General features: G+C 45.9%; 1 protein-coding gene across 3 annotated transcripts; it reads right to left on the minus strand.

The window, feature by feature from the left end:
* Positions 1–569: 569 nt before the first annotated feature.
* On the minus strand, positions 570–14,635 carry RNASEH1 (ribonuclease H1). Of its 3 annotated transcripts, none has more exons than XM_008061665.2 (8): positions 14,460–14,635; positions 12,560–12,675; positions 8,559–8,723; positions 6,808–6,907; positions 4,319–4,373; positions 3,120–3,204; positions 2,395–2,519; positions 570–876 (listed from the first exon to the last, which is right to left on the minus strand). In XM_008061665.2, exons 1-8 carry the CDS (start codon positions 14,585–14,587, stop codon positions 781–783), a joined length of 870 nt encoding a protein of 289 aa, XP_008059856.1. In that variant the 5' UTR covers positions 14,588–14,635; the 3' UTR covers positions 570–780. The 3 variants fall into 3 exon arrangements, with proteins under 3 accessions (XP_008059856.1, XP_021569904.1, XP_021569905.1); XM_021714229.1 differs by having other exon boundaries at positions 12,557–12,675; positions 14,460–14,632; XM_021714230.1 differs by lacking the exon at positions 8,559–8,723 and having other exon boundaries at positions 14,460–14,628.
* Positions 14,636–26,879: the final 12,244 nt, after the last annotated feature.

Below are 26,879 nucleotides of genomic sequence, written 5' to 3' on the forward strand. Positions count from 1 at the left end.
AGACTAAAAATCGTCATCAGGAAATGCAAGGAAATAAGTAATAAAAAACAAAAGAAAGAAAAGAAATGCCAAGAAATGCAAGGAAGTCATTTCTATAAAAGCCACGATTACTTTCGGAGCAAAAGATGGAAAAAAGAAGGGGCGGTGATTGCAGGGGAACTTGACAACCTTCTGGAGTATCTGGCAAAGTACTATTTCTTACCAGGGTGGTGGATACAAGGGTATTCACCTTCCAGTAATAATAATTCAATATTCTATATTTGTTTTGTGTCGTTCCCTATATGTTTTAATTTTATGGTAAAAAGGCTTAAAACCGCTCACCTTCTCCCTGATGAGCTGTGTGCCCTGAGCCTGGGACACATCTTTCTCCAATGTGTAAGTTACCTGTAAAAGCAGGAGACTCAATCCTGCAAACTGGAAGGTAAATGAAATGTTTTCAGAATTTCAGAATACTTCTAGACTTCTTATCTCAATCTCCTAACCAACATTTTGTTGATTTCTTATAGAAATCAAAGCCCTGGCATTTAGGGCCAGACTGCATAAACAAACAAGAACAGTATCACACCCAATAAGCATAATCCTCAAATCTCAAAGATATTCAATTTATTAAACATTTAACCTTTTTTTATCAGAGTGTACCGAAGAATGCCATCACACCTCCCTGATTCAGTGTGATTTGTGTGCTCACCCACTGTGATAGTCCAGCCACACTCTGTTTTCCACACCAGTAAGTAAAAGGAGCAAAACAGCCACTGGCTCAAGTTTTTTCAAGTACTAAAGTCACTTTGTTCCGTCTTCAGATTTCTTAGCTCCTTCTCTTGCTAATCTATCAGCTTCTTCATTGCCTCTAAATCCCGAATGTCCAGGAACATGCATCTGTTGAAACACATTTTTTCCTTTTATTTTTACTAGTTTTTACACAAGCAACACATTCTCATTGTCAAAAAAAACCTTCAACTATTCGGAGTAGACCTAGGAGCTGAAGTTCACCTTCACAGCTCCTTTTGCACAGCACGATTCTAAACAGCAGTAGACAATCAGGCTCGGTGGCTTGCATCTCTACAATAAATCAAAAATCAGCCGGGCGTGGTAGCGCGTGCCTGTAATTCCGGCTACTCGGAAGGCTGAGGCGGAAGGATCGCCGGAGCCCAGCAGGTCGAGGCTGCGGTGGCCGGGAGCAGCCACTGCACTCCAGTCTGGGTGACAGAGTGAGACTCCCACTCAAAAAAATAAAAAATAAAAAATAAACAGCATAGTAGAGATTCTTCATGCATTTATGCATGGATATAAGTACAAAAATTCCATTTCGTTTTTCCACAAATTGGATTTTACTGTTCATATTGCTTTTTTCCCCACTTACTAATGGAACCCGGCAAGCTTTCCAGGCAAAATACATGTATGTACAGATGGATGAATGTTCATGTATACAACACACACATATACTCTCTCTCATACATACACACATTCTCTTGAAATGCTGTTAAAAAATGGATGTAAGCCGGGCTCGGCGGCTCAGTCTGTAATCCCGTGCCTTTGGGAGGCTGAGGTGAGTGGATTGCCTGAGCCCGCGGGTTCGAGACCCGCCTAAGCAGCGAGACCTCATCTCTACAATAAATCAAAAATTAGCTGGGCATGGTAGCGCACACCTGTAGTTCCAGCTACTTGGAAGGCTGAGGTGAAAGAATCGCCAGAGTCCAGCAAGTCGAGGCTGCGGTGGCTGGGAGCGGCCACGTACTCCAGTCTGGGCGACAAAGTGAGACTTCAACTCAAAAAAAAAGAAAAAAAAGAATGGATGTACTCATTTAACTACCATCCACACTTATGTTGCAAAATGTACATATCAGATGACCAAACCTTATCAGTGGATCAGGGAAGGCTACAGCTGTAGCTTAATTTACTCTGTATTCCTTGAAAAAAATCTTTTAATACACATGATGTATCATTTTAAAAATACTTCCATTTTGAAATAAAAGTCATGATACTCAGGTTTTACCACACAACTCTACCATCATATGAAACAAAATATTATAAATTAGTTTTATTTAACATGATAGATTGTTCCAAAGAGACAAACAGGGTGACTTGCAGGCCCCCTTCACAGTGACAAGGTGTGCGTGGGCTAGGCATGAGTATGCACCACTAGTGTGAAGACTGCAGGACATCCTGCAATCATGCTGCCGATGTCTTATATGCCTAGTAATACTCACATTAAAACTGTATTATCCACAGGATACTCAAGAGTCAAATGTGTTTGGTTTAACAAACATTATGATGTTAACTTCACGAAAACTTATGTCACTGAGTCACATAAACCTTACATAAATGGTTAACCTCTAGCAATTAGATTACTTGGTCATAACAGCCCTAAGACACGACATTTAAAAAGCTACTCACCCACTGAATGTCCATGCCCTGCGTGAGTTTCTCCAGCATCACGAAGTCCTCCTTGTTGATCACCTCTTTCCCCGTACTTGTCCTCCACCCATTCTTCTTCCAACCTTGAACCCAGTTAGTTATACCTACAAGAATGCAAACCCACTGACGAGTCATTCTGGAGTGTCCTGACCTTTGCCACCTCCCCAGTCGAACCTCGTATAACTGCTCCCACTTGTATTCTGAGTCTCCAACTTGGACCTTTCACCTCCTTAGTTGGCCTTAGCTGCTTTGGCCTTTGCACAGCCTGAAATTATTCTCTTCCCTTTCATATAATTTGTATCTGGCCTACAACTCTCAGCTTAAGATGTCACTTCTTTTAGGAAGGCTTCCCGGCCTCGTAAGCATCCCCCCATGTGCTCCTATACACAGCATTTCCCAAAGAAGCAGTCAGTACCCCACCTTAAGTTATTTATGCACACATGGACTAGAAATGCCACAACAGCAGAGCCACATCTGCTTATGACTCCATTTCCAGTGCCTAGCAAGGACACAATCATGTGGAAATACAGGAGCAGTAGAACCGACTCCAGATCCTCATTCTCTCCCTTGCATCTGACAACCAAATGTCATCCCCATTCCCAGCCAAGTTTTGCTCTTTTCAATGCCTCCTATGGGGAAAGAAAGACCTATTTCTCAACATAGTTACTAGAAAAATACTAGGGAAAAAAACATGAAAAGCTTACCATTTATGGTAAACATACTGTCCGTGTACAGAACCAATTTACTGATATTTTGAGCCTTTGCTTGTTCAATGGCTTTGCAGGCTGCCTTGAAAAAACAAGTCGACAGTCATGCTACAGCAAATGTTCAACTCTGACATTACTGATGTTCAGATATACTTCAAAACTGAAAATCCCTTCTTTTTCTGTACTAATTGTAATTATTTTATTATCTATATGAAATAACACTATGCATATAATTCACCTGTGTACACATCTTTGAAATAAGTTTTTGGGCCAAATGTGGTGGCTCAAGCCTACAATCCCAGCACTTTGGGAGGTCGAGATGAGGGGAATGCTTGATCCCACGGGTTCAAGAACAGCCTGGGCAACTTGGTGAGACCTCATCTCTATAATATAAATTTAAAAATTAGGCTGGCTCAGTGGCTCAGCTTGTAACCCCAGCATTTTGAGAGGCCAAGGTGAGTGGATTGCCTGAGCTTCCAGGTTTGAGACCCACCAGGCAACTTGGTGAGACCTCATCTCTATAATACATCAATAATTAGCAGGACATGGTAGCGCGCACCTGTAGTTCTGGCTACTTGGAAGACTGAAGTGGAAGGATCACCGGAGCCCAGCAGGTCGAGGCTGCAGTGGCCGGAAGAGTGCCACTACACTCCAATCTGGGCGACAGAGTGAGACTCCAATTCAAAAAAAAAAAAAATTAGCCAGGCATGGTAGGGTGCGCCTGTAGTTCCAGCTACTTAGAAAGCTGAGGCAGAAGGATCACCGGAGCCCAGCAGGTCAAGGCTGCGGTGGCCAGGAACGTGCCACTGCACTCCAGTCTGGGCAAGAGGTGAGACTCAAACTCAAAAAAATAAAAAATAAAAAAATTAGCCGGGCATGGTAGTGAATGCCTGTAGTTCCAGTTACTTGGAAGGCTGAGGTGGAAGGATCGCCTGAGCCCAGTGGGTCAACACTGGGGTGGCCATGAGCATTCGTGCCACTGCATTCCAGCCTGGGCAACGGAATGAGACGCCAATTAAAAAAAAAAGAAATTAGTTTTTAGAGTTTTTCTAGAAAATTCCTGTCTTTCATAATTGTTACTAATCCCAAGTTTTGTCTTCAAGTATCTTACATACATTGATAGCAACAAAAAAATTATTAATACATTAATAGTCAATGCTAAAGAATGATAAACTTAAATACATCTGATAACTTACATGAATTTCTGCTCTTTGGTTTGTCTGTCGCCCAGGAAGTCTGATGCCTACATTTCTGTTTCAAAACAGTACAAAAGAAAATAAAATTATAAAGCGAATTCTTACAGTAATTCCTTTTAATGGGTAACAATAAGCTAGCGTATATTTTTATTTGAACTATAAAAGCATCATGTAAAAACACAGACTTTAAAAATCAAACCAACAGAGAGACTGTTAGAAGCAGAAAGGAGCAAACATCCTCAGGCACCTCCTGACTCTTCCAGGTTCCATTAGGTCAGAGGAAGTGCTAGTTCTCTGCAGACCCTGGGTTAGGCCCTGTGGCTGTGGTGGAGAAAGTCCCAGGAGAAAACTCAGGAATAAGAATGGAGAAAGTAGCCGGGCTCAGTGGCTCAGCCTGTAATCCCACGCCTTTGGGAGGCTGAGGTGAGTGGATTGCCTGAGCCCGCAGGTCCCAGACTCGCCTGGGCAGCGAGACCTCATCTCTACAATAAATTTAAAAAATCAGCCATGCATGGTAGCACATGCCTGTAATTCCTGCTACTTGGAAGGCTGAGGCGGAAGGATCGCCGGAGCCCAGCAGGTTGAGGCTGTGGAACGGCCACTGCACTCCAGTCTGGGCAACAGAGTGAGACTCCAACTCAAAAAAAAGAAAAAAAAAAAATGGAGAAAGTGAGATTTCAGGAAGAAATTAATAGAAACTCCTAGGAAGTAAAGGAGGAAAATGCGATCAAGGAACCAAAAGAACCCTCAGACCAGATATCTAAGGCTTGGAGTAACCAGAAGACTTAGTTTCCTAAAGGAACAGGCATTTCCAATGCAAAAAGTTGTGGAAGAATCGTGACTGGTCTAAAGCAGCTGCCCAGCATCTCAGAGGGGCACTAACAGGAGCCAGCAACATCTCCAGTCCACGTCTACAGGATTCCTCCTGGGCTGCTCATGAGGCTACCCTGGCCCTGTCCTTATAGAGACCCTTACACAGGATAAAACAAAAGGACAGCACCTTTTCAGGTCCTCTCCCTTCTGTGCAGACGTGACTGTTCTTCCAACTCCTGAGTAGGAGCCCTAGGCCTGGGCCATCTCATCTACTTTGAGGAGCTGCGGCCAGCCCCCCAACCCAACCTCCCTGGAGGGTCCTCAGGTGCCCAGGTGGGAGGCCAGGAACATGAGCCCTCCAAGGTCAGCGCCCTGCCTGTTTCCTGCTGTCCGCCCAGTAGCCCCCATCCCCCAGCACGAGTAAGGAGGGAGCCTCTTCAGACTCTGACCCAGGTCCGGAACTGAGACAGCTAGACCCTAGATCCCTATTCCACATGAAAGACAAGAGAAGAGCAATTGTATACTCTGGTGTATAAGTCCTTCTCCCAGTCCAATGTAATGAGCATAAGATGTAGAATAAATGGGGAAAAAAACCAAACCAACCACACTCACGCTTTGTTGAATACCACAGTATAGTACCACAGAAGGAACACGAGACAGGAAGTCAAGAGCTAAGTTTAATCTCTGGATCTAAAAGGCATTAGCCATGTTTCTTGAGCAAGCAGCAAGCCCACAAACACTTCCCACCCAAGTTTGCCATCGTTCCCAGAGTTCCAAACTAAAATGTGAGGATAAAGTGAAAGAACTTGGTAAACTACAAAGCACAACAAAAATATAAAGTGGTATTATTATGAAACAATTTACATTTAATCTGTCTAGCAGTTTCTTTGTTTTTTTTTTTTTTTTTGAGTCAGAGTCTCACTCCATTGCCCAGGCTGGAGTGCAGTGCACATGCTCATGGCCACCCCAGTGTCAACCTGCTGGGCTCAAGCAATCCTTCCGCCTCAGCCTTCCAAGTAGCCGGAACTTCAGGCGTGCGTTACCACGTCCGGCTAATTCTTGATTTATTGTAGAGACGAGGTCTCACCAAGTTGCCCAGGCTGGTCTCGAACACGTGGGCTCAGGTAATTCACTCGCCTCAGCCTCCCAAAGTGCTAGGATTACAGGATCAGCCACCGAGCCCAGCCTAAATTTATCTTTCATAGTGAATTTTAGGGCTACCAGCTACTAATCAAGTTCACTCATATCCAGGGGCTAGGTGTATTCAGATGACTGCATTTCACATCACCTTGACTTTGTGCCTTCAGAAAAAAAAGAAAAAGATCATCTCCAAGAGAGTCTAGCAAAGGGTTCCAAGTCTGGTGACCTGACCTTTGTGCACCTCACCAAGACCATCTCCCAGCATACCACGCCACTCTTGAGTTTAAGGGTCATTTGGCGTAAAAGCTTATCATTCAGACATAGACTTGTCCAGGTGTCTGACATTCTGAGGAACACGGCTGCACAGTGTCAACACAACTGAACCTCTGTTCTGCTTCCCCTGCCCAAGCTATTTTTTTGGTAGGTTTTCCAAATAACCAACAAAATAAGCAGATCCTGCTCCTCTTTTCACAAGCTCTGAAGCATGATTCGGTCAAGTCTGAAGTTTAAAAACCTGGTCTCCACTGCTTACTCACAGAGGATGGCCTGGCCCCCAGTAGACGCCAATTCCAGCTCGCGCTCTCCTCCGCCCGTTACTGGAGCAGCAGCCATCTGTGTACACAATGACAAAGTCTCCTGTGGGAGAAAACAGTAAGTGCTGTGGGGCTGATACTGCTAAAAACTGAAACAAGTCTAAAAATTCACTCAGCTTGAGCTGGCATTTCATACCGAGAGAGTATTTTACAATGCTGTAAAAATTTTCTCCCCAGGAAAACAAGATCCTCTACATGGGGACACCTGACACTTTCTGCTTGGAATCCACCTATATTTTAGTCTTGCATGACAAGCAAGTTCAGCACAGAGAGGGTCACTATGTAAGACTAGAACCCACTGCAGTGAGAACTGCTTACATACCATGCCGAAGGCTCGAAGGAAAATGACACTGGCCCTCTCCACATCAGGGTCACCTTCTCCCTCAGGAAGCCATCTTCCCAGAGACAAGTGGTGTCTCAGTACAACGGTGACCCTGCCCGCCAAAAGGTCCAGTCCTATGACCAACACTGGCCTAATTTCTTTCCTGGCATATTTGTCACTAGTCAAGTGTGGCCCCCATCTTAGCTTCTTTCCGTCAAGACAGGGTTGACTGACATAACACGGCAGTAAAGAACAAGAAGGAAAAGGACTGATGGAGCCACTCTCAGGCCACTGGTGACCAGCACGCCAAAAGTCAGGCTACAAAGTGTTAAAGAGCAGGGCATGGAAGCAAACAGGCAGCATGTGTAGGAAGCATTTTGTCCAAGGACTGAATACAGCAGAGGCCAAGGGGAAAAGAGCCTCTGGGAAGGGACGGAGTTCATTCCTACGGGAGGGGGCTGGCAGCCTCAGGGAACGTGGATGTTGGACAGGCCTCCTCAGCTCAGCTGGAACTTGATTCTGTTAGTACAACTGCAAACTTCCTTCTCAGCCACTTAATTCTGTCTCAACTGTGAGCACCGATCACATATCATCTTAAGGGCCACCATGATTCAAGCAACTGTCAGCACAATGGAAGTGGCTCATCTTCCTGTTATTCCATAAATATTTACTTCAATTCCTATTCCTATAACCGAATAACAAATTTTTTTTTTTACATAACCGCAAAACTGATCTAATAAATACAGCTTGACAAAACATTTTCTATTGATTTCCCTCCAATTAAATTAGAATCTACAAATACACTAGTTTATGTTTAAAAGTGTTACTTATTTCTATTTTCTGTCCATATGTATAAAAGACACATACATACTGTATGTCACTAAATATATACAATGGAGTCCTAGAGTTTAAGGTAGAAGAAAAGCTCATTACTATCCTGCTTCTTAGGATAAAGAGAATCGCCTATGTTTTGCAAAGATTGAATATTAAAGGTAAAAATGCTGATGCTAATCAGTTATAACAAGCAGTTCTGTCTAGGACCTTTCTTATATGAAGAAGCTGAAGTTTCTGCATTTTCTTTACCTTAGTGACCTAAGTATAGCATGCATAGGGAATGCCAGTATTTCAAAAGATAAAAGTTTTTTATTTGTAGTCTATATGATGGCTTTCCTAGAACATCCAGTAATTTAGTTTTGCACCACTTGATCAATGATAAAATAGTAACATCCATGATTTCTAAAAACCTTTACAGGTAAGAATGATAATAAACATCAGCTCAAATTTCCCAATTAACAAATTGGGAAAAGCTTTTACATATATATTTGCACATGATTGTTATATTAAAAAATTAAAAAATTCAAGAAAGAAATACCCATATAAGAAAATGTGTCTTTGCCAACAGAAGGGGCCAGCTCTGTGTTCTGCTTGACATGCTTTGCACACGGCTCTGTGCTGTCATCTCCATCTTCATCAAATGGCTCACAGAGTCGCTTGCTAGCTTTAATTTGTGATTCTTTTACATCTTTATTTTTCTGCCCTGAAACAAAGAGTCTACTTGTGAACCAGAAACTACAAACAAAGCATGAAATGCTTAAGAATGAAGAAATAGAGTATGTTATTTAATATCATTAAATCAGACCTAAACACCCTCTGTGTGTGGCCTACAAAGAGGGAATGACTTGGTCCACACCACCTGACTTTGATGTCCTGTGAAGTAACGCTAAATTTTCCAAGGTAAGTTTGATTAGGGCAATGTGAAGACAATAGCAAGGTTTCTACTAACAACTACATCTGGTTTTGATGGGGATAAGAGATACCAAGGGTTCTTAACTCTTTAAGAATTGCATTTAGTTTGAAAATCTAAAGGGCTGTTTCTCCAAGAAAAACAAGAGCACACATTTTGGTCAGGCACAGTGGCTCATGCCTGTAATCCCAGCACTTTGGGAGGCAGAGGCTAGAGGATTGCCTGAGCCAGGGGTTTGAGATCAGCATGGGCAACTTGAGGAGATACAATAAGTCAAAAAATTAGCCAGGTATGGTGGTGCCTGCCTGTAATATCAGCTACTTGGAAAGTGGAGGCAGAAGGATCGCCTGAGTTCAAAAGCTCAAGGCTGCAAGAACCTCTAGGGAGGCTAAGAGAGTGTAAGTCTAGGCTTAAATAAATGGACATCTTAAGGGAAGCAGAAACGAAAATAATGGAAGAGACTGGGTACTTTCAGGGGCAGTACAATGGCAGTTTTTCTTCAGCAGCAGAGTTTTTCTTTAGTGCAAACTCAAAGTTAATCCCAAATGCCTCAAATTCCATCTCAGGATTATCTGGGAGGAGTCAATACCTCCTTTTTTTTTTTTTTTTTTGAGTTGGAGTCTCACTTCTTTTTGCCCAGACTGGAGTGAAGTGGCATGCTCATGGCCACCACAGACTTGACCTGCTGGGTTTAGGTGATTCTTCTGCCACAGCCTTCCAAGTAGCTGGAACTACAGATGCACGCCACCAGGCCTGGCTACTTGTTTTTTTGTGATTTACTGTGGAGACAAGGTCTCACCAAGTTGCACAGACTGGTCTCGAACCCCTAGGCTCAAGTAATCCTCTCACCTCAGCCTCCCAAAGTCTTGGGATTACAGACTGAGCCACTGCACCTGGCCCCTCCTCATTCTTAACATCATGGTCGCTGAAGTAGAGATAAATAAGACCAGTATTCAAAAAACCAGAGTTTCAATTTGAGCTCTACCTTTTTATCAGTTGTGAACTCGGTCAACTGGCTTGATCCCTCTAAGCTTCTGTCAAGTGAGGCACTAGACTAGATGACCTGACATTAACATGACTTTTTCTACACTATTTTATGGAGTGGGAATAGGGCACAGAAGGGACAACTATCTCTTCATAATAACAACCTTAATGCAACACTATAAAACTCACTTTCAGCTCTAAACTCCTAAAGCAGAGATGGAGAAATGGGGCATTACCACGTATTGAGCATCTACTAAATAGGAAAAAGGGAATATATCAGCCTCGTGTAGCTTCTCAAGTCACACCTCTCGGAAGAATGCTAATGGAGCCTGGGAACAACTGAGTGTGACACATGCAACAACGTCTGGCATTCCCACTCTACCATGCTTTGTGTCACCATAGATTTACCTGGAAAACATTTCTCTAGGTACTCTACAGGAGTAAAAGCATACACAGGTCCAGATCAAAGTGCAATTTCGTAGAATTTTAGCACTGATATAAATGCTAGTTTTATTTACTATAACAGAGAAAGTTAAATTAGAGTGGCACTTTGTAAAGAATAAGACTTTGAAGGAGAGGAAAACCACAATTGTCAAGTACATTTTACTTCACAAAACTCTGCTTTTTCCTTGAGTAAATAAACCTTAAATCATTCTGAGTATGACCTGCCCCTCTCAGAACTGTCTGTTATGACTTCTCAAAGAGCAGTTGCCCAGCATTAGAGCATTTCAGTGGCTTCGAGAGAAATTGTTCAAGAGAAGGTGATTAAAGCTATGCTCTCCTGTCTTTTTTTTTTTTTTTTTTCTTTTTTGAGTTGGAGTCTCATTCTGCTGCCCAGGCTGAGGGTGCAGTGGCACACTCACAGGCACCCCTACTGAGTTTCGGTGATCCTTCCACCTCAGCCTTCTAAGTAGCTTGAACTACAGGCAAGAGCTACCACGCCTGGCTAATTTTTTATTTATTGTAGAGACGAGGTCTCACCAAGTTGCCTGGGCTGGCACTCTGCTATCTTAATCTGCAGTAGTAAAAATGTCCCTAAGTGCCGGGCTCGGTAACTCAGCCTGTAATCCCACGCCTTTGGGAGGCTGAGGTGAGTGGATTCCCTGAGCCCGCGGATTCGAGACCCGCCTGGGCAGGCGAGACCTCATCTCTACAATAAATAAAAAAATTAGCCAGGCGTGGTAACGTGAGCCTATAGTTCCAGCTATTTGGAAGGCTGAGGCAGAAGGATCATCGGAGCCCAGCAGGTCGAGGCTGCGGTGGTTGGGAGTGACCACTTCACTCCAGTATGGGCGACAGGGTGAGACTCCAACTCAAAAAAAAAAAAAAAAAAGTCCCTAAGTGACGTTAATGAAAGATCATGTACTCAAAGTAGGTTCAGATTTTTTTAACTTATTTACTTATTCAATTTTATTTCATTATAGTGGTATGGGGTACAAGTAAGGATTAACTATACAAGTAGGCTGCATGCAGGTGAAGTCTGGGCCTCCAACTGGACCTCACTCCCCCTTATAGGACCAGGTATCCTTTGTGCTGTTATTTTAGTTCCACCTTTTATCAGCGATGAACTTGGTCAACTGACTTAATCCCTTGGCATCTGTAAAGTGAGGCACTGGGCTACATGACCTGACATAATTTCTACACTATTTTATGGAGTGGGAATAAGGGCAAATAGGTGCAACCAACTCTCTCTCCAAAATAATAACCTTAACCCAACACTATGAAACTCACTTTTCAAAACTTGTGCTATCACCAGGCATGGTAGCTCATGCCTATAAGCCCATCACTTTGAGAGGCAGAGGTGAAGACAATTCCCTGAGTATATGGGTTCGAGACCAGCCTGGTCAACTTGGCAAGACCTTGTCTCTACAGTAAACCAAAAAATTAGCCGGGTGTGGTGGCGCACGTCTGTAGTTTCAACTGCTTGGAAGGCTGAGGCGGAAGGATCCCCTAAGTCAGCAGGGTAAAGCTGCAGTGGCTGTGAGCATGCCACTGTACTCCAATCTGGGCAACAGAGTGAGACTCTGACACAACAAAGCTGGATGCAGTGGCTAACACCTGTAATCCCAGCACTTTGGGAGGCAGAGGTGGGAGGATTGGCTGAGCCCTGGGGTTCGAGACCAACTTGGGCAACTTGATGAGACCACGTATGTACAATAAATCAAAAAATTAGCTGGGCGTGGTGGTGTGTGCCTGTGGTTCCAGCTACTTGGAAGGCTGAGGCAGAAGGATCACCTCACCTGAGACTAGCAGGTAGATGCTGAGGTGGCCGTGAGCGTGCCACTGCACTCCAGCCTGGGCAACAGAGTGAGATTCTGACTCAAAAATAAATTAAAATAAAATAAAAAATAAAGCTGTAGGTTATTCAGCCCAATAACTGTGCAAGTGTTTTTAAGACAAGGAATTACAGCATAATGAAAACAAAGAATGAATCAGGAAATCAGAGTTCCAGCTTGACTCTAATACTGTTACTGACATGAACCATTGCTTTTAACTGCTTTCAGATAGTTTCCTAATCTGTAAAATGAAAACAATCACAGTATTTTCTCTGTGTGCTTAGAGGGTAGCCATTCAGATCAAATGACATCTGGGATATGAAAGCCTTTGACTAGGTCAAAACGTCACACTGACATGAAAATGACTACCTTCTGAACCACCTGGGCTCGTAGAATTCCTGACAAAGGCCCAGGCCTCATCTTCTGTGGCAAACTTCTTGAATCTGGCAGCAGGAAACCGGTCTACCTGAGCTCTGCACTCATCCCTGAAAAAGACATGCAATGTTATTTCCTTCTTCCCTCCCTTTTTAACTGATCCCCTTTTTAATTGATGAAGGTTCTTTTTTTAGTTTGGGAATACAGTTGTCCCTTGGTATCTGAGGAGGACTGATTCCAGGAACACCCCCTCCCCAACACGGATACCAACATCAGAGGATTCTCAAGTCCCTGATAAAAAATGGCATAGAATTTACATATAAAGTACGGCATACCCTCCAGTGTACTTTAAATCATCTCTTGATTACTTATAATACCTAACGCAATGTAAACACAATGTAAATAGTTGTTACACTACATTGTCTTTTTATGTCTATTTTCAAACTGTATTGTTTTATTTTTCCCAAATATTTTCTATCTGTGGTTGGCTGAATCAAAGGATGAGAACTGTGGGCATGGAAATGTATTGTGAAAAGGGCAAAGGGTTACTTACACCTTACAGTTTCTAGCTGTTTCCTGCATGTCAGACTCTACACCCTGCATTCTACTGCAGGCCAGTCAGAAAGTACACCATCACCACAGGGCTTTTCTCAAACTAAAGACATACTAAAACTCTGGCGTCTTTGAAAAAAAAATTCTACTCATCATTTCTTTTCAGCAAAAAATCAACTTCTGAGATGCTTCCTCCTCATTACTGTAGCCGCAGTGCATAGAGAAACAGACAATAAACCTTGATATCACAGAGTGGGAAGAGCTCTAGTCGTGGGAGTCAGAACATCTGGGCTCAAGTCCTATTTCAGTCACTCACCTGCCCTATGAACTTTCTGACCAGCCCAGTAACTACACTTCAAAATGAGAATAGGCCAGACACGGTGGCTCAAGCATATAATCCCAGCAATTTAGGAGAACGAGGTGAGAAGATTGCCTGAGACTGCAGGTTAGGGATCAGCCTGGGCAACATGGGGAGACTTCGTCTCTACAATAAACCAAAAAAACTAGCTGGGTGTGGTAGTGCATGCCTGTAGTTCCGGCTACTTGTAAGGCTAAGGCGGAAGGATCACCTGAACCCAGCAGGTCGAGGCTGCGGTGGCCGGGACCATGCCACTGCACTCCACTGCCTGGGAGACAGAGACTCCAACTCAAAAAAATAAAATAATCAAAGAGAATAATCGGCCAGGCGCGGTGGCTTAGGCTGTAATCCCAGCACTTAGGGAGGCCCAGGCGAGTGGACTGCCTGAGCCCGCGGGTTCAAGACCAGCCTGGGCAACCTGACGAAACCTTGTCTCGATAATAAATCAAAAAAATTAGCCGGGTGTGGTGGTGCATGCCTATCGTTCCAGCTACTTGGAAGGCTGAGGCGGAAGGACTGCCTGAGCCCAGCAGTTTCAGGCTGCGGTGGCCGTGAGCGTGGCACTGCGTTCCAACCTGGACGACAAGAGTGAGACTCAGACTCAAAAAAAAAAAGAGAGCGCGCGAATCCCACCCACCTCCAAGGATCGTTACAGGATCCAACGACTACTTTACCCGAATTTTTTAAAAGCACGGGAAGATTAGATTAGGTATTGTCTGAGATATAGCTCCAATTTAGCTGGTTGGAAAACTCTTCTAACGCTGGTGGGTCCCGACTACGTGTCACCTCTTGGAAATGCTTTACTGGCAAAAGAGGCAAAGGGTTAAATACAGGCCCCTGGCCAGCCCAAGCTTTACACGGCTTTTCTGATATCCCAAACTAGCTTCAGCGGAGTGCAGCCTCCCCGCCGCGGGGGTGGCCGAGCCCGGATCTCCCTCGACCCCGCCCGCCGCCAGGTGACGCCGTGGCGGTCGGGCCACTCACCAGGTCAGAAAGACGCCGGTCCTGCGGCCCCTTCTCACGGCATAGAACATCCGCAGCCCGCAACAGCCGCGGCTACAGCGCACGGCGGCCAAGGCGACAGTGTGGGTCAGAGACAGCAGCCCGCGCATCGCTCACGCGCACAACCGGGAAGCATTTCGGCGCCCGGGCTCCCGCCGGGACGGCCCTGACGGCACCCAAGACCACACTTCCGGCAGCGGCGCGGAAAGATGACGCACGCCCGAGCGGAGCCCAGAGAGGGACGTGATAGAGACGAGGTGGGAGCAAGGGCGGAGCCTAGAGAGGGGCGTGGTCGCGAGGCGAGCCCAGAGCCACGAGCCTCTCCGGCTGGTGGGTTTCCAGCATATCCGTGAGAAGGGGGGCTCCGTGCGGAGGGGGTGGGGCGGTTAGGGAGGGGCGGAGCCTGACCCGGGTGGGCGGAGCCTACGCGGGGCGGGCCTTAAGCGGGGCGAGGCCTGGGCGCGTCTGACCGGATCCGGATTTCCTGAGGCCGCAGAGGTCGCCTTGCCTCCCTCGCCCCCTAGGCAGCAGCTTGAGCCTCACGCCGCGGGCGCGCTCGGAAGAGGGGAGGCCCCTGGCCGCGTGAAGGTGACTGCGGGAAGCTCTTAAACATTGGGGTTTCCGGCATTCCGCCCCGCGGTAACCGTGCTTCCTCAAGAGCATCTGCAAAGCTGGGCCAAATACATACATGGGCTGTTCACCCTTTTTTTTTGAGTTGGTCTCGTCCGGGCTGGAGTGCGGTGGCACGCTCACGGCCACCCCAGCGTCGACCTGCTGGGCTCCTGCGATCCTCCCTTCTCAGCCTTCGGAGTAGCCGGAGCTACAGGCACGCGCTACCACCACGCCCACTAATTTTTTGATTTATTGTGGAGACGAAGCCTCGCCAAGTTGCCCAGGCTGGTCTTAAACCCCTGGGCTCTGGCAATCCCTCTTGCCTCCGCCTCCCAAAGTGCTGGGATTGCAGGCTGAGCCACCGCGCCCGGCCTACCTGTGTGTTTAATGGGCAGAAGGATGTTAGGATTCATAAGTTAAACAGTGAATAATACAAATGAAGGAGAGAGGCGAGGGTGTAGAAAGCCAGCAATCCAAGTCATTTTCGGGAATACACACCTCTGAGAGCCCCCTCCCATTTCTTCACAATACTACAAGTATTTAGCCAGGGGTGATGTCCCATACTTAAAGTACTAGGAGCCAGCGATAAAATATAGTTGAAAGGGCAATGTCTTAAAACTCTGCTCAATATTTGACTTTTTGCTCTGTTGTATAAGCAAGTCAAGTTCTTTTAAAAGAGTCTTCATTAGAAAGCCTTATTTCTAAAATTAATTTTAGATTGTGTTTCTCTAATTTTCTTTTTTTTAAAGAGTTGGAGTCTCACTCCGTCGCCCAGACTGGAGTGCAGTGACACGCTCCCGGCCACCACAGTCTTGACCTGCTGGGCTCCGGCGATCCTTCCACCTCAGCCTTCCAAGTAGCTGGAAATACAGGCGCGTGCTACCACGCCCGGCTAATTTTTTGATTTGTTGTAGAGATGAGGTCTCACCAAGTTGCCCAGGCGGGTCTCGAACCCGTGGGCTCAGGCAATCCACTCACCTAGGCCTCCCAAAGCGTGGGATTACAGGCTGAGCCACAGAGCCTGGCTTCTTTCATTTTCTTCAGGTCTTTTGGACAAAACTTTTTGAATACCTACTGTGTTCTATGTCAGGCCCTGGTGATAAAAAGTTGGGTAAGACGCCGGGGTCAGTGGCTCAGCCTGTAATCCCGGCACTTTGGGAGGCCAAGGCGAGTGGATTGCCTGAGCCAGCAGGCTCGAGACCCACCTGGACAACTTGGCAAGACCTTGTCTCTACAACAAATAAAAAATTAGCTGGGCGTGGTAGCACTCACCTGTAGTTCCGGCTGCTTGGAAGACCGAGGCAAAAGGATCGCCGGAGCCCAGCGGGTCAGCACTGGGGTGGTCGTGAGTGTGCCACTGCCCTCCAACCTAGGCCACAGAGTGAGACTCCAACTCAAAAAAAAGAAATCTAGTGATGTCCTTGGGGCCTCTGCAACAAAGAGTTTTAATGTTTTGTTTTTGACCTTGAAGTCCTTGGCATTAGTTCTCTAAGAGAGAATGGACTTTCATATACCTTATTATCTTGCCCTTCTATTTCCACAGTCTGCACAGAGAGACCACAAGAGAGCATGGTACACAATGCATTCACAGAGACACTGCCCACAGTAGCAAGCATGTAGAGATAACATGCTCATCAATGGAACATGGATAACAGGCTGTGTCATCGTCACCCGATAAAAAATCATACAGCATTCAAAATGCATGGGCCTCTTTGACATACAACCCTATGGATGAATCTCAGCAATTGAGTAAAGCAGGTCTCCAAAGAAAAATATGATATCCTTTTTTATAAATCTAACAACTAATACAATGGTAACTCTACTACTCCTCGAACGTATGCATAGATGCACTAAATGTAAAGGAAAAGAAGGGAAGGTAAACTCAATTCATAGAATGAATTGGTATGTCTATCAATATTTACTATATAAAAATAAAATGTAGCCGGGCTCGGTGGCTTAGCCTGTAATCCCGCGCTTTGGGAGGCTGAGGTGAGTGGATTGCCTGAGCCCGCGGGTTCGAGACCCGCCTGGGCAACTTGGCGGAAGGATCACTGGAGCCCAGCAGGTCGAGGCTGCGGTGGCCGGGAACGGCCACTGCACTCCAGTCTGGGCAACATTTTCCTTCAAGTTATATATTAAATAAACTTTCTACTATTTGATATCATGTTTCTTTAAAACATTTTAGGATTTCCCAAAGTGTGCAGTTTTGAATAGAGAACTTCCTGAAACAATCCCATTCTTCAGAAAGAAGAATTTGTTTAGCATACTGCAGTATACAGATAATACGACTAAATCACTTTTATATAATCATAAATACTACTCTTTAATTTGTACCATGTCCTAGGTACTGTGCTAAGAATTGCATACACAAAGCCACATATTAATCCTCACAATACAATATTGTCCTGCTTACAACTAAGCAAGCTGAAATTTAGAAATTAAGTCATTTGCCCTCAGACATGAAGACAGGAAGTGGTACAGCCAGGACTCAAACCCAACTCCAAAGCCCATCCTTATAAATCTAAGTCAGTTCTGCCGGGCTTGGTGGCTCAGCTTGTAATCCCGCGCCTTTGGGAGGCTGAGGTGAGTGTATTGCCTGAGCCCAGGGTTCAAGACCTGCCTGGGCAACTTGGCGAGACCTCATCTCTACAATAAATCAAAAAATTAGCTGGGCGTGGTAGCGCACGCCTGTAGTTCTAGCTACTTGGAAGGCTGAGGCGGAAGGATCGCTGGAGCCCAGCAGGTTGAGGCTGTGATGGCCAGGAGCGGCCACTGCACTCCAGTGTGGGCGACAGAGTGAGACTCCAACTCAAAAAAAAAAAAAAAAAAAAATCTAAGTCAGTTCTCAAAGTGTGATCCTCAGACCAACAACAAAATAACTACCTGGGAGTTTATTCGAAATGGAAATTCTAGACCAGTCACTGTGGCTTAAGTTTGTAATTCCAGTGTTTTGGGAGACCAAGGCAAGAGGAGACTAGGAGTTCAAGATTAGCCTGGGCAACATCGCAAAGCCCTCTCTCCATTAAAATTTTTTTTAAATGGCTGGGCTTGGTGGCTCAGCCTGTAATCCCAGCACTAGGAGGCCGAGGCGAGTGGATTGCCTGAGCCTGCAGGTTCGAGACCCACCCAGGCAGCTTGGCAAGACCTCGTCTTTATATTAAATCAAAAATTAGCCGGGAGTGGTAGCACGTGCCTGTAGTTCTGGCTACTTGGAAGGCTGAGACGGAAGGATCACCGGAGCCCAGCAGGTCAAGGCTGTGGTGGCCGGGAGTGTGCTACTGCACTCTAGTCTGGGTGGCAGAGTGAGACTCCAACTAAAAAAAAATATTTGTTTAAATAAGGGGGTATGGTGACCACAGTACTGCAGCCTGGGTGACAGAGTAAGACCCTGTCTCAAACAAAAAAGAAAAAAGAAATGGAAATTCTGGTTTCCACCCCAGACCTACAGATGAGGAACTGTGGAGAGGAAGCCAGCAGTTTCTGTTCTAACAAGGCTGCCAGGTGACACTGATACACGCTCAAGTTTGAGGCCACCATGTACAATGGTGCACCTCCCTGTGGCAGTGGGCCACATTTCTTCATTTCTGTTATTCTATCCACTTTTCACAATAACCCTGTGAAGTAAGCAGGACAAATATCAGTGTTTATATAACAGATGAAGAAACTGAGCCCCGTGGAGGTTTTATGGCTTGCCCCAAATCATCTTGTCACATTTGGAACTGAAACTCAAATCACATGTCTTTCTTGTTCTTAATCTGAAGCTGTGACTAGCTCCAACAAGGAATCTGGGAGCAAGAAGGTCAGAGGAGGAGCCAGTGTCCACATTTTGCTGCCTTTAGTAAAAGAAGAAAGGAGATCACAGAGCAGGGTTTCCCCTCCATGGGGTCTGGCCCATGGAAGCTGGATGCTCACTCTGCTCCTGCTGATAAGGTTCCATCTTATCTCCTACAAGCCATCCGTGGTGTACCAGGATTAACTAGCACAGTTTGAAACCTTAACTGTCCCCAGTCAGAAAGCCAGTCATCACATAGGAATTCAACCCATACAAAATCTGGGTGCAGTTGTGGTCTGCCCCAAGGGTCCATTTCCCAATTTCAACCGCTTCACGTTCCATCCATTATCCCAGAACCCCCACAACCCACCTCCCACCATGAGACCAAAGGCTGGGGCGTGGGAGCCGTGGTCAAGGAAATATGAGGGCACCTTAGGGACTCTAAAACAATAATAAAAACCCAACCACAAGTCACACTGCTTTGTGTTATCATCAAGCACTGGCAATTCTTTTTTGGGGGAGAGGTGTTCAGAGTCTTACTCTGTCACCCAGGCTGGAGTGGTGCAGTAGCACACTCACAGCCACCGCCGTCTCGACCTGCTGGGTTCAGGCAATCCTTCTGCCTCATCCTTTCAAATAGCTGGTACTACAGGCATGCGCCACAACACCCGGCTAATTTTTTGATTTATTGTAGAGACGAGGTCTTGCCAAGTTGCCCAGGCTGGTTTCGAACTCCTGAGCTCAGGCAATCCTCTTGCCTCTGCCTCCCAAAGTGCTGGGATTACAAGTGTGAGCCACTGTGCCTGGCCAAGCACTGGCAATTCTAAACACTGTAAAAAACACTCTTCCCAGGGAAAAAATACTCTTGTAAGTCTAAGCAATAGTTGTGTTTACTACTGGATTTTATACATATACATTATATATACATATATATAATGGTATATAGATGTATGATCTTTTAATAACTGTATTTTACACGGAAGTTGATCCCATGACCTCAGTTATACAGTTGGTTCCAACACACCTACACTCAGCTACAAGAGGTTCATTTGGTTCAGAAGCTTGAGCTTGCTTCAGGCACAGTTTGATTCAACTCCTGGGTACTGCAACCTACAGCATTGAATGAGTAGATTCTAAGCAAACCATGGTAGCACCATGACTGTAGAGACAAATAATTACTTGTGTTAAAAATTTGAATCGGAGCCGGGCTCGGTGGCTCAGCCTGTAATCCCGCGCCTTTGGGAGTTTGAGGTGAGTGGATTGCCTGAGCCCGCGGGTTCGAGACCTCATCTCTACAATAAATCAAAAAATCAGCAGGGCATGGTAGCGCATGCCTGTAATTCCGGCTACTCGAAAGGCTGAGGTGGAAGGATCGCCGGAGCCCAGCAGGTCGAGGCTGCGGTGGCCGGGAGCAGCCACTGCACTCCAGTCTGGGCGACAGAGTGAGACTCTGACTCAAAAAAAAAAAAAATTTGAATCGGAGCCAGGTGTGTCACTCCAGCCTGGACGACAGAGTGAGACTCTAACTCAAAAATAAAATAGGCAGGGTGCGGTGGCTCATGCCTGTAATCCCAGCACTTTGGGAGGCAGAGGCTAGAGGATTGCCTGAGCCCAACGGGTTCAAGACCAGTCTGAACAACTTGGTGAGACCTCATCTCTACAATAAATCAAGAAAAATTAGCCGGGTGTAGTGGTGTGCACCTGTAGTTCCAGCTACTTGGAAGGCTGAGGCAGAAGGATCACATGACACCAGCAGGTCGAGGCTGCGGTGGCCATGAGCCAGCCACTGCACTCCAGCCTGGGCCATAGAGTGAGACTCTGACCCAAAAAAGTAAAATAAAATAAAATTGGAATTAGCAAAACAGGGCAGTGAGAAATACGAGGTCAAATATTTTTGTTCAAGTGCAGGTTTTAACTCATATAGTAAGTATTTTACCGAATTTGAATAATGTCCTTCAACTGAAATGTGTTCTTCTTTTTAAATGTAATTGTTGGTTTTAAAGCCAAAGAATTAAGAAAATAGTGATTACTACTGTTACATGATTACAACTGAAAACACTCTGGTTGAATGGAGGGGGTGTTACAATAATCCTCAGTGGGTGCCAGATACACTTGGAATGTGTTGTAGCTTGGATATCTGTACCCTCCAACTCTCATGCTGAAATCTGATCCCCAGTGCTGGAGATGGGGTCTAGTGGGAATTGTCTGGGTCATGGGGGTGGATCCCTTGGGAAGGCCTCATCCTGGAAAAAGAGCAAGTTCTCACTCTGCTAATTTCAGCCAGAACTGATTGCTGAAAAGAGCCTGACACCTCCCTTTTCTCCCTTCCTTTCTCTGACCACTTTGATGCCTGCTCCCCTTGCCCTTCTGCCATCAGTAAAAGCACCTGAGGACCTCACCAGAAGCAGATGCTGGCGTCATGCTTCTTGTACAGCCTGCAGAACCACAAGCTAAATAAACCTCTTTTCTTCATAAAATACTCAGCCTCGGGTATTCCTTTATAGCTACACAAAAAAGTCAGAATACCACCTTGGTCCTTGGTCCTTCCATCTGTACCCTCCCATGGGACTGAAGAGCAGTGGAGATGCCCCTTGCAGCCCTAGGAAGGATCGATATGTTACATGCTAATGGCTCTTTAATTGCAATCTTCTAGGGACAAGGTACTTTTGATATTCACCCCACTGGTTGACATACCATAAAGGTAGACTGTAAACAAGGACAGTGCTAGCAAAAGTCTGACACCTGGTGCTCTTTTCATTAAGGCTTGCCTTTCAAGATCTCAGTTCTCTTGCTGGCAAAATGAAGATAAAATTCCTGGTGCACGAATGCCATAGGATTGTTTTGGAGGTCAAGTGGAGTAGTTGCTGTGACACCTGGGAGAACTAGATGATGAAAATGCAGGCGTGTACAAATCATGTCACCCAGTCCCCTCCTGCTTGCCTCCTCTCCCTCAGCTGTGACGTTCACATGCATTGACTTCAAATTCTAGCTGTACAGTTTGCTAGTTGTATAAATCTGGTGAGTTGCTTATGAATCCCTTTCGTCTCCTGTAGGAAATGGATGTAATGACACCATGTGTGGTGGCCATGAATGCCGACCAAGATAATGCGTGTGGTGCCTCTGACATTGTCTGATGTACAAGTTGTTTCAGTGTCACATTCATTTCTTTCATCCTGTACATATTTCGTGAAAATGTATGGTAAGAGTGGGCTTGATTTTGATGAGATACATTGAAGATGAGCTCAGTTCATCATAAAAATCCAAAGTGTAACTATTTCTATATTTGAAGTGCTAACATCTGAGCGATTACCTTCTGTACACCAATAGGTCACATATATCTGACAGTGGTATACTGCTCTACAGAAAAAGTGGCCTTGAAGTTTTACAGAACAAGCCAGTGACCTTGCTTCAGGAAAGCATGTGCGCTAACCCAGGACTTTCACCTTCATAACAGGCTTGCACATTCATTTAACTTACACGGGTTAATAGATAATAAAGGCAGCTTTAAGTGGAGAGAGAGAGGATATTCTGTTGAATTCTATACATTAATTCTTGATCTAACAGGTCCATAAATTCATCTTTTGGCTGGATGCAGCGGCTAACGCCTATAATCCCAGCTCTTCAGGAGGCCAAAGTGAGACGATTGCCTGAGCCCACGGGTTCGAGACCAGCCTAGGCAACTTGGTGAGACCTCGTCTCTACAATAAATCAAAACATTAGCCAGGTGTTGTGGCGTGTGTCTATAGTTCCAGCTACTTGGAAGGCTGAGGCGGAAGGATCACCTGACCCGAGCAGGTGGAGGCAGCGATGGCCTCTGTGAGCATGCCACTGGTCTCTACCCTGGGCAACAGAGTGAGACTCCAACTCAAAAAAAAATTCATCTTTCATTAAAGGACTCATCACTTTATTACCAACGTTAGGATGTGGAGGGAGGAATGACCTTGACGTCTGTGTTCTCTCTCATCCACCTGACCTCCAGGCTTTCTGTATCCCAGATGCTGAGATTATACATTCCCAGCAGGACCTTTTTTTTTTTTTTTTTTGAGTTGGAGTCTCACTCTGTCACTCAGACTGGAGTGCAGTGGCCGCTCCTGGCCACTACAGCCTCAACCTGCTGGGCTCCGGCGATCCTTCCGCCTCAGCCTTCCAAGTAGCTGGAACTACTTGGAAGGCGTACTACCACGCCCGGCTGATTTTTGATTTATTGTAGAGATGAGGTCTCGCCAAGTTGCCCAGATGGGTCTCGAATCCGTGGGCTCAGGCAATTCACTCACCTCAGCCTCCCAAAGCGCGGGATTACAGGCTGAGCCACCGAGCCCAGCTCTGACAGGATCTTTTTAATGGCAGTTTTGCACTATAGATAATTGATTTTTTTTGGCAGGTGAACAGATCTTGACTTTGTAACTGCCACAAGTCCCAGCAGTATTCTGTCCTGGTCCGACTGTCCTGGGTCTCTTGGCCCCTCCAGGATGAAACTGGATATATTGCAATCAGTCGCTTTTGCACAGGAGGGAATCTGTGTTCCTTGCTACTGCGTCTCTTGTAATTCCTTCCTGTGACTATCTGGTTCCTTGTTATCGAAAGTGTGGTCCCGGGACCAGCATCATCAGCATTACCTGAGAGCTTATTCTAAATGCAGAGAATTTGGCCTGCTGTCGACTGAATGTTTGTGTCCCCCAAAGTGCATATTGTGTTGAATCCTGATGCCCAAAGTGATGGTATTTGAAGGTGGGGACTTTGGGAGATAATGAGGCTGTGAGGGGACTAGTGCCCTTATCACAGAGAGCCTTTAGGGCTCCCTCAGCCCTAATGCCGCATGAGGACATGTGAAAATATGCTGTGAACCAGGAAACGGGCCCCCTGCAGACACTGAATCATCTGCAACCTGGATCTCGGACTTTCAGTCTCCAGAACTATGATAAAGGAATTTCTGTTATTTATAAACAATACAGTTTATGATAGTTTGTTATAGCAGCCCAGCCGACTAAGACAGGGCTGCAGTCCAGAACTTTTGAATCAGCATCTGCATTTTACCATGATCCCCAGGTGATCTGTTGTTAGAAATCACAACTAGCCGGCTTGGTGGCTCAGCCTGTAATCCCGTGCCTTTGGGAGGCTGAGGTGAGTGGATTGCTTGAGCCCGCAGGTTCGAGACCCGCCTGGGCAGGCAAGACCTCATCTCTACAATAAAATCAAAAAATTAGCCGGCCGTGGTAGCGCGCGTCTGTAATTCCGGCTACTCAGAAGGCTGAGGCAGAAGGATCGCCGCAGCCCAGCAGGTTGAGGCTGCGGTGGTCGGGAGTGGCCACTGCACTCCAGTCTGGGTGACAGAGTGAGACTCCAACTCAAAAAAAAAAAATCACAACTAATGAATTAAATCCCCTCATTCAAATAAGATTAGGCTGGGCACGGTGGCTCACGCTGATAATCCCAGCACTTTGGAAGGCCGAGGTGAGAGGACTGCCTGAGTCCACGGGTTCAAGACCAGCCTGGGCAACTTGGTGGGCCCTCATCTCTACAATAAATTAAAAAAAAAACTAGCCAGGCAGTTCCAGCTACTTGGAAGGCTGAGGCGGAAGGATCACCTGAGCCCAGCAGGTCAAGGCTGCAGTGGCCGGGAACGTGCCACTGTCCTCCAGCCTGGGCAACAGAGTGAGACTCCAACTCAAAAAAAAATTAAATAAATAAAATATAGCTGGACGTGGTAGCACGCGCCTATATTTCCAGCTACTGGAAGGCTGAGGTGGAAGGATTGCTGGAGCCCAGCAGGTCGAGGCTGCGGTGGCCGGGAGCGTGCCACTGCACTCTAGTCTGGGAGACAGAGTGAGACTCCAACTCAAAGAATGAATGAATGAATAAATAAATAAATAAAATAAGATTAAGCAGAGGGTCTGAGAGGTTACATGACTTGACCAAGTAATAATTATGTTTGTCCTATACAAATAATGTTCATAGATATTAGGCTGTTTTTTTTTTTTTTTTTTTTTTTGAGTTGGAGTCTCACGGCTGGAACCACAGGTGAGTGCCACCATGCCTGGCAATTTTTTGATTTATTGTAGAGCTGTGGTCTCCCAAGTCACCCAGGCTGGTCTAAATCCCTGGGCTCAGGCAATCCTCTCGCCTCTGCCTCCCAAAGTGCTGGGATTATAGCCACCAAGTCTGGCTCATTTTGTGTGTATCTGTAGTTCCCCTACTTGGAAGGCTGAGGTGGAAGGACTGCCTGAGCCCAGCAGGTCGAGGCTGCGGTGGCCATGAGTGTACTACTGCACTCTAGCCTGGGCAACAAGAGTGAGACTCCAACTCAAAAACAAACAAAATAAATAAAATAAACAAACATATCTGGATTCAAATGAATAACATGACTGCGTAGGGGATGAGATGAGGTGGTGTCTTTTTTTTTTTTCTGACTTGGAGTCTCACTCTGTCACCCAGACTGGAGTGCAGTGGCCGCTCCCGGCCACCGCAGCCTCGACCCGCTGGGCTCCGGCGATCCTTCCGCCTCAGCCTTCCGAGTAGCCGGAATTACATGCGCGCGCTACCACGCCCGGCTGATTTTTTGATTTATTGTAGAGATGAGGTCTCTCCAAGTTGCTCGGGCAGGTCTCAAACCTGCGGGCTCAGGCAGTCCACTCACCTCAGTCTCTCAAAAGTGCGGGATTACAGGCTGAGGCACTGAGCCCGGCTACGTGTGTATTTTTCACAGTGGTACTATTAGCAATACTGAAATCCTTAATGTGTATTCTAGAGTTTTTTTTTAATTAAGAGAAAGGAGCCGGGCTCGGTGGTCAGTCTGTAATCCCGCGCTTTAGAAGGCTGAGGTGAGTAGACTGCCTGAGCCCGCAGGTTCGAGACCCGCCTGGACAACTTGGCGAGACCTCATCTCTACAATAAATCAAAAATTAGCCGGGCGTGGTAGCATGTGCCTGTAGTTCCAGCTACCTGGAAGGCTGAGGCAGAAGGATCGCCAGAGCCCAGCAGTTCGAGACTGCGATGGCCGGTAGCGGCCACTGCACTCCAGTCTGGGTGACAGTGTGAGACTCCAACTCAAAAAAAAAAAAAGAGAAAGGGTCTTGCTCTGTCCCCCAGGTGGAAGTGCAGTGGTGTGATCACAGCTCATTGTTTGTAGCCTCAAAGCCCTGGGCTCAAGTGTTCCTTCCGCCTTGGTTTCTGAGGAGATAGAATTACAGATGTGCAGGTGCCTGGGTATATTCTAGGACTGAGCAATTAAATACCTTGTGGAAAATGGACGGGAGCCCAATTTTAAACCACCGGAGGAGGGAGTTACAAATATGGGAAGGGAGAAGACTAGACCAATCCCTGGGAGCTGTAGTAGGACTGGAGGCATCAGTCTGAACTCATGATTGTTGTCTATTGCTTTAGCCTTAAGAGAAAGGCCAGCTTTGCTGAGCTCTACTTTGTACATATGAAATTTACCCCGTGTACGCATACAGTTCAGTGATGTTTAGCAAATCCTAGAGTTGTGCAATCTCCCCAGAAAACCATTCAGAACATTTCCACCATTCCTGGGCATTCGCTGTCCCATACTGCCAGTTCTGCTGCCCTCTCCAGCAACCTCCGATCTGCTTTCTCGTGTATGTTTACCTTTCATAGGGTTTCACATAGAATCATGCAGTATGAGGTCTTCTGTGTCTGGTTCTTTTACTTAGTATGGTGTTCTTGAGGTTCATTCATGTTGTAACGTCTGCTATCAGTTTGCTTCTTTTTAGTGTTGCGCAGTATTCCACTGTGTATGACCATACCACGTTTGTTCAGTCATCAGTTGGTGGACGGTTTCCTGTTTCTGGCTATTATATGAGTAACAACGCCATAAACATTTGCATACAAAGTTTTGCGTGAACACATATATTTATATATTTTGTTGTTGTTGTTGTTTTAGACTAGAAAATACAGTTTATTTAATAGTAAATTGGACAGGCTCGGTGGCTCAGCCTGTAATTCCATGCCTTTGGGAGGCTGAGATGAGTGGATTGCCTGAGCCCGTGGGTTCGAGACCCACC

Source organism: Carlito syrichta, unplaced genomic scaffold (genome assembly GCF_000164805.1).
Source record: "Carlito syrichta isolate Samal-C Ts95f unplaced genomic scaffold, Tarsius_syrichta-2.0.1 Scaffold305409, whole genome shotgun sequence".
Classification (NCBI taxonomy): Eukaryota; Metazoa; Chordata; class Mammalia; order Primates; family Tarsiidae; genus Carlito; species Carlito syrichta.

Bases quoted from the DNA above. Each gene is read 5' to 3' on its own strand.
- RNASEH1 (XM_021714229.1), bottom strand. From the start codon at position 14,587: ATGCGCGGGCTGCTGTCTCTGACCCACACTGTCGCCTTGGCCGCCGTG. The intron at 12,676-14,459 runs GTGAGTGGCCCG...TGTCTTTTTCAG, and splicing joins ACCGGCGTCTTTCTGACCTG to GGATGAGTGCAGAGCTCAGG. The intron at 2,520-3,119 runs GTAAGCTTTTCA...GCATTCTTGTAG, and splicing joins CAGTATGTTTACCATAAATG to GTATAACTAACTGGGTTCAA.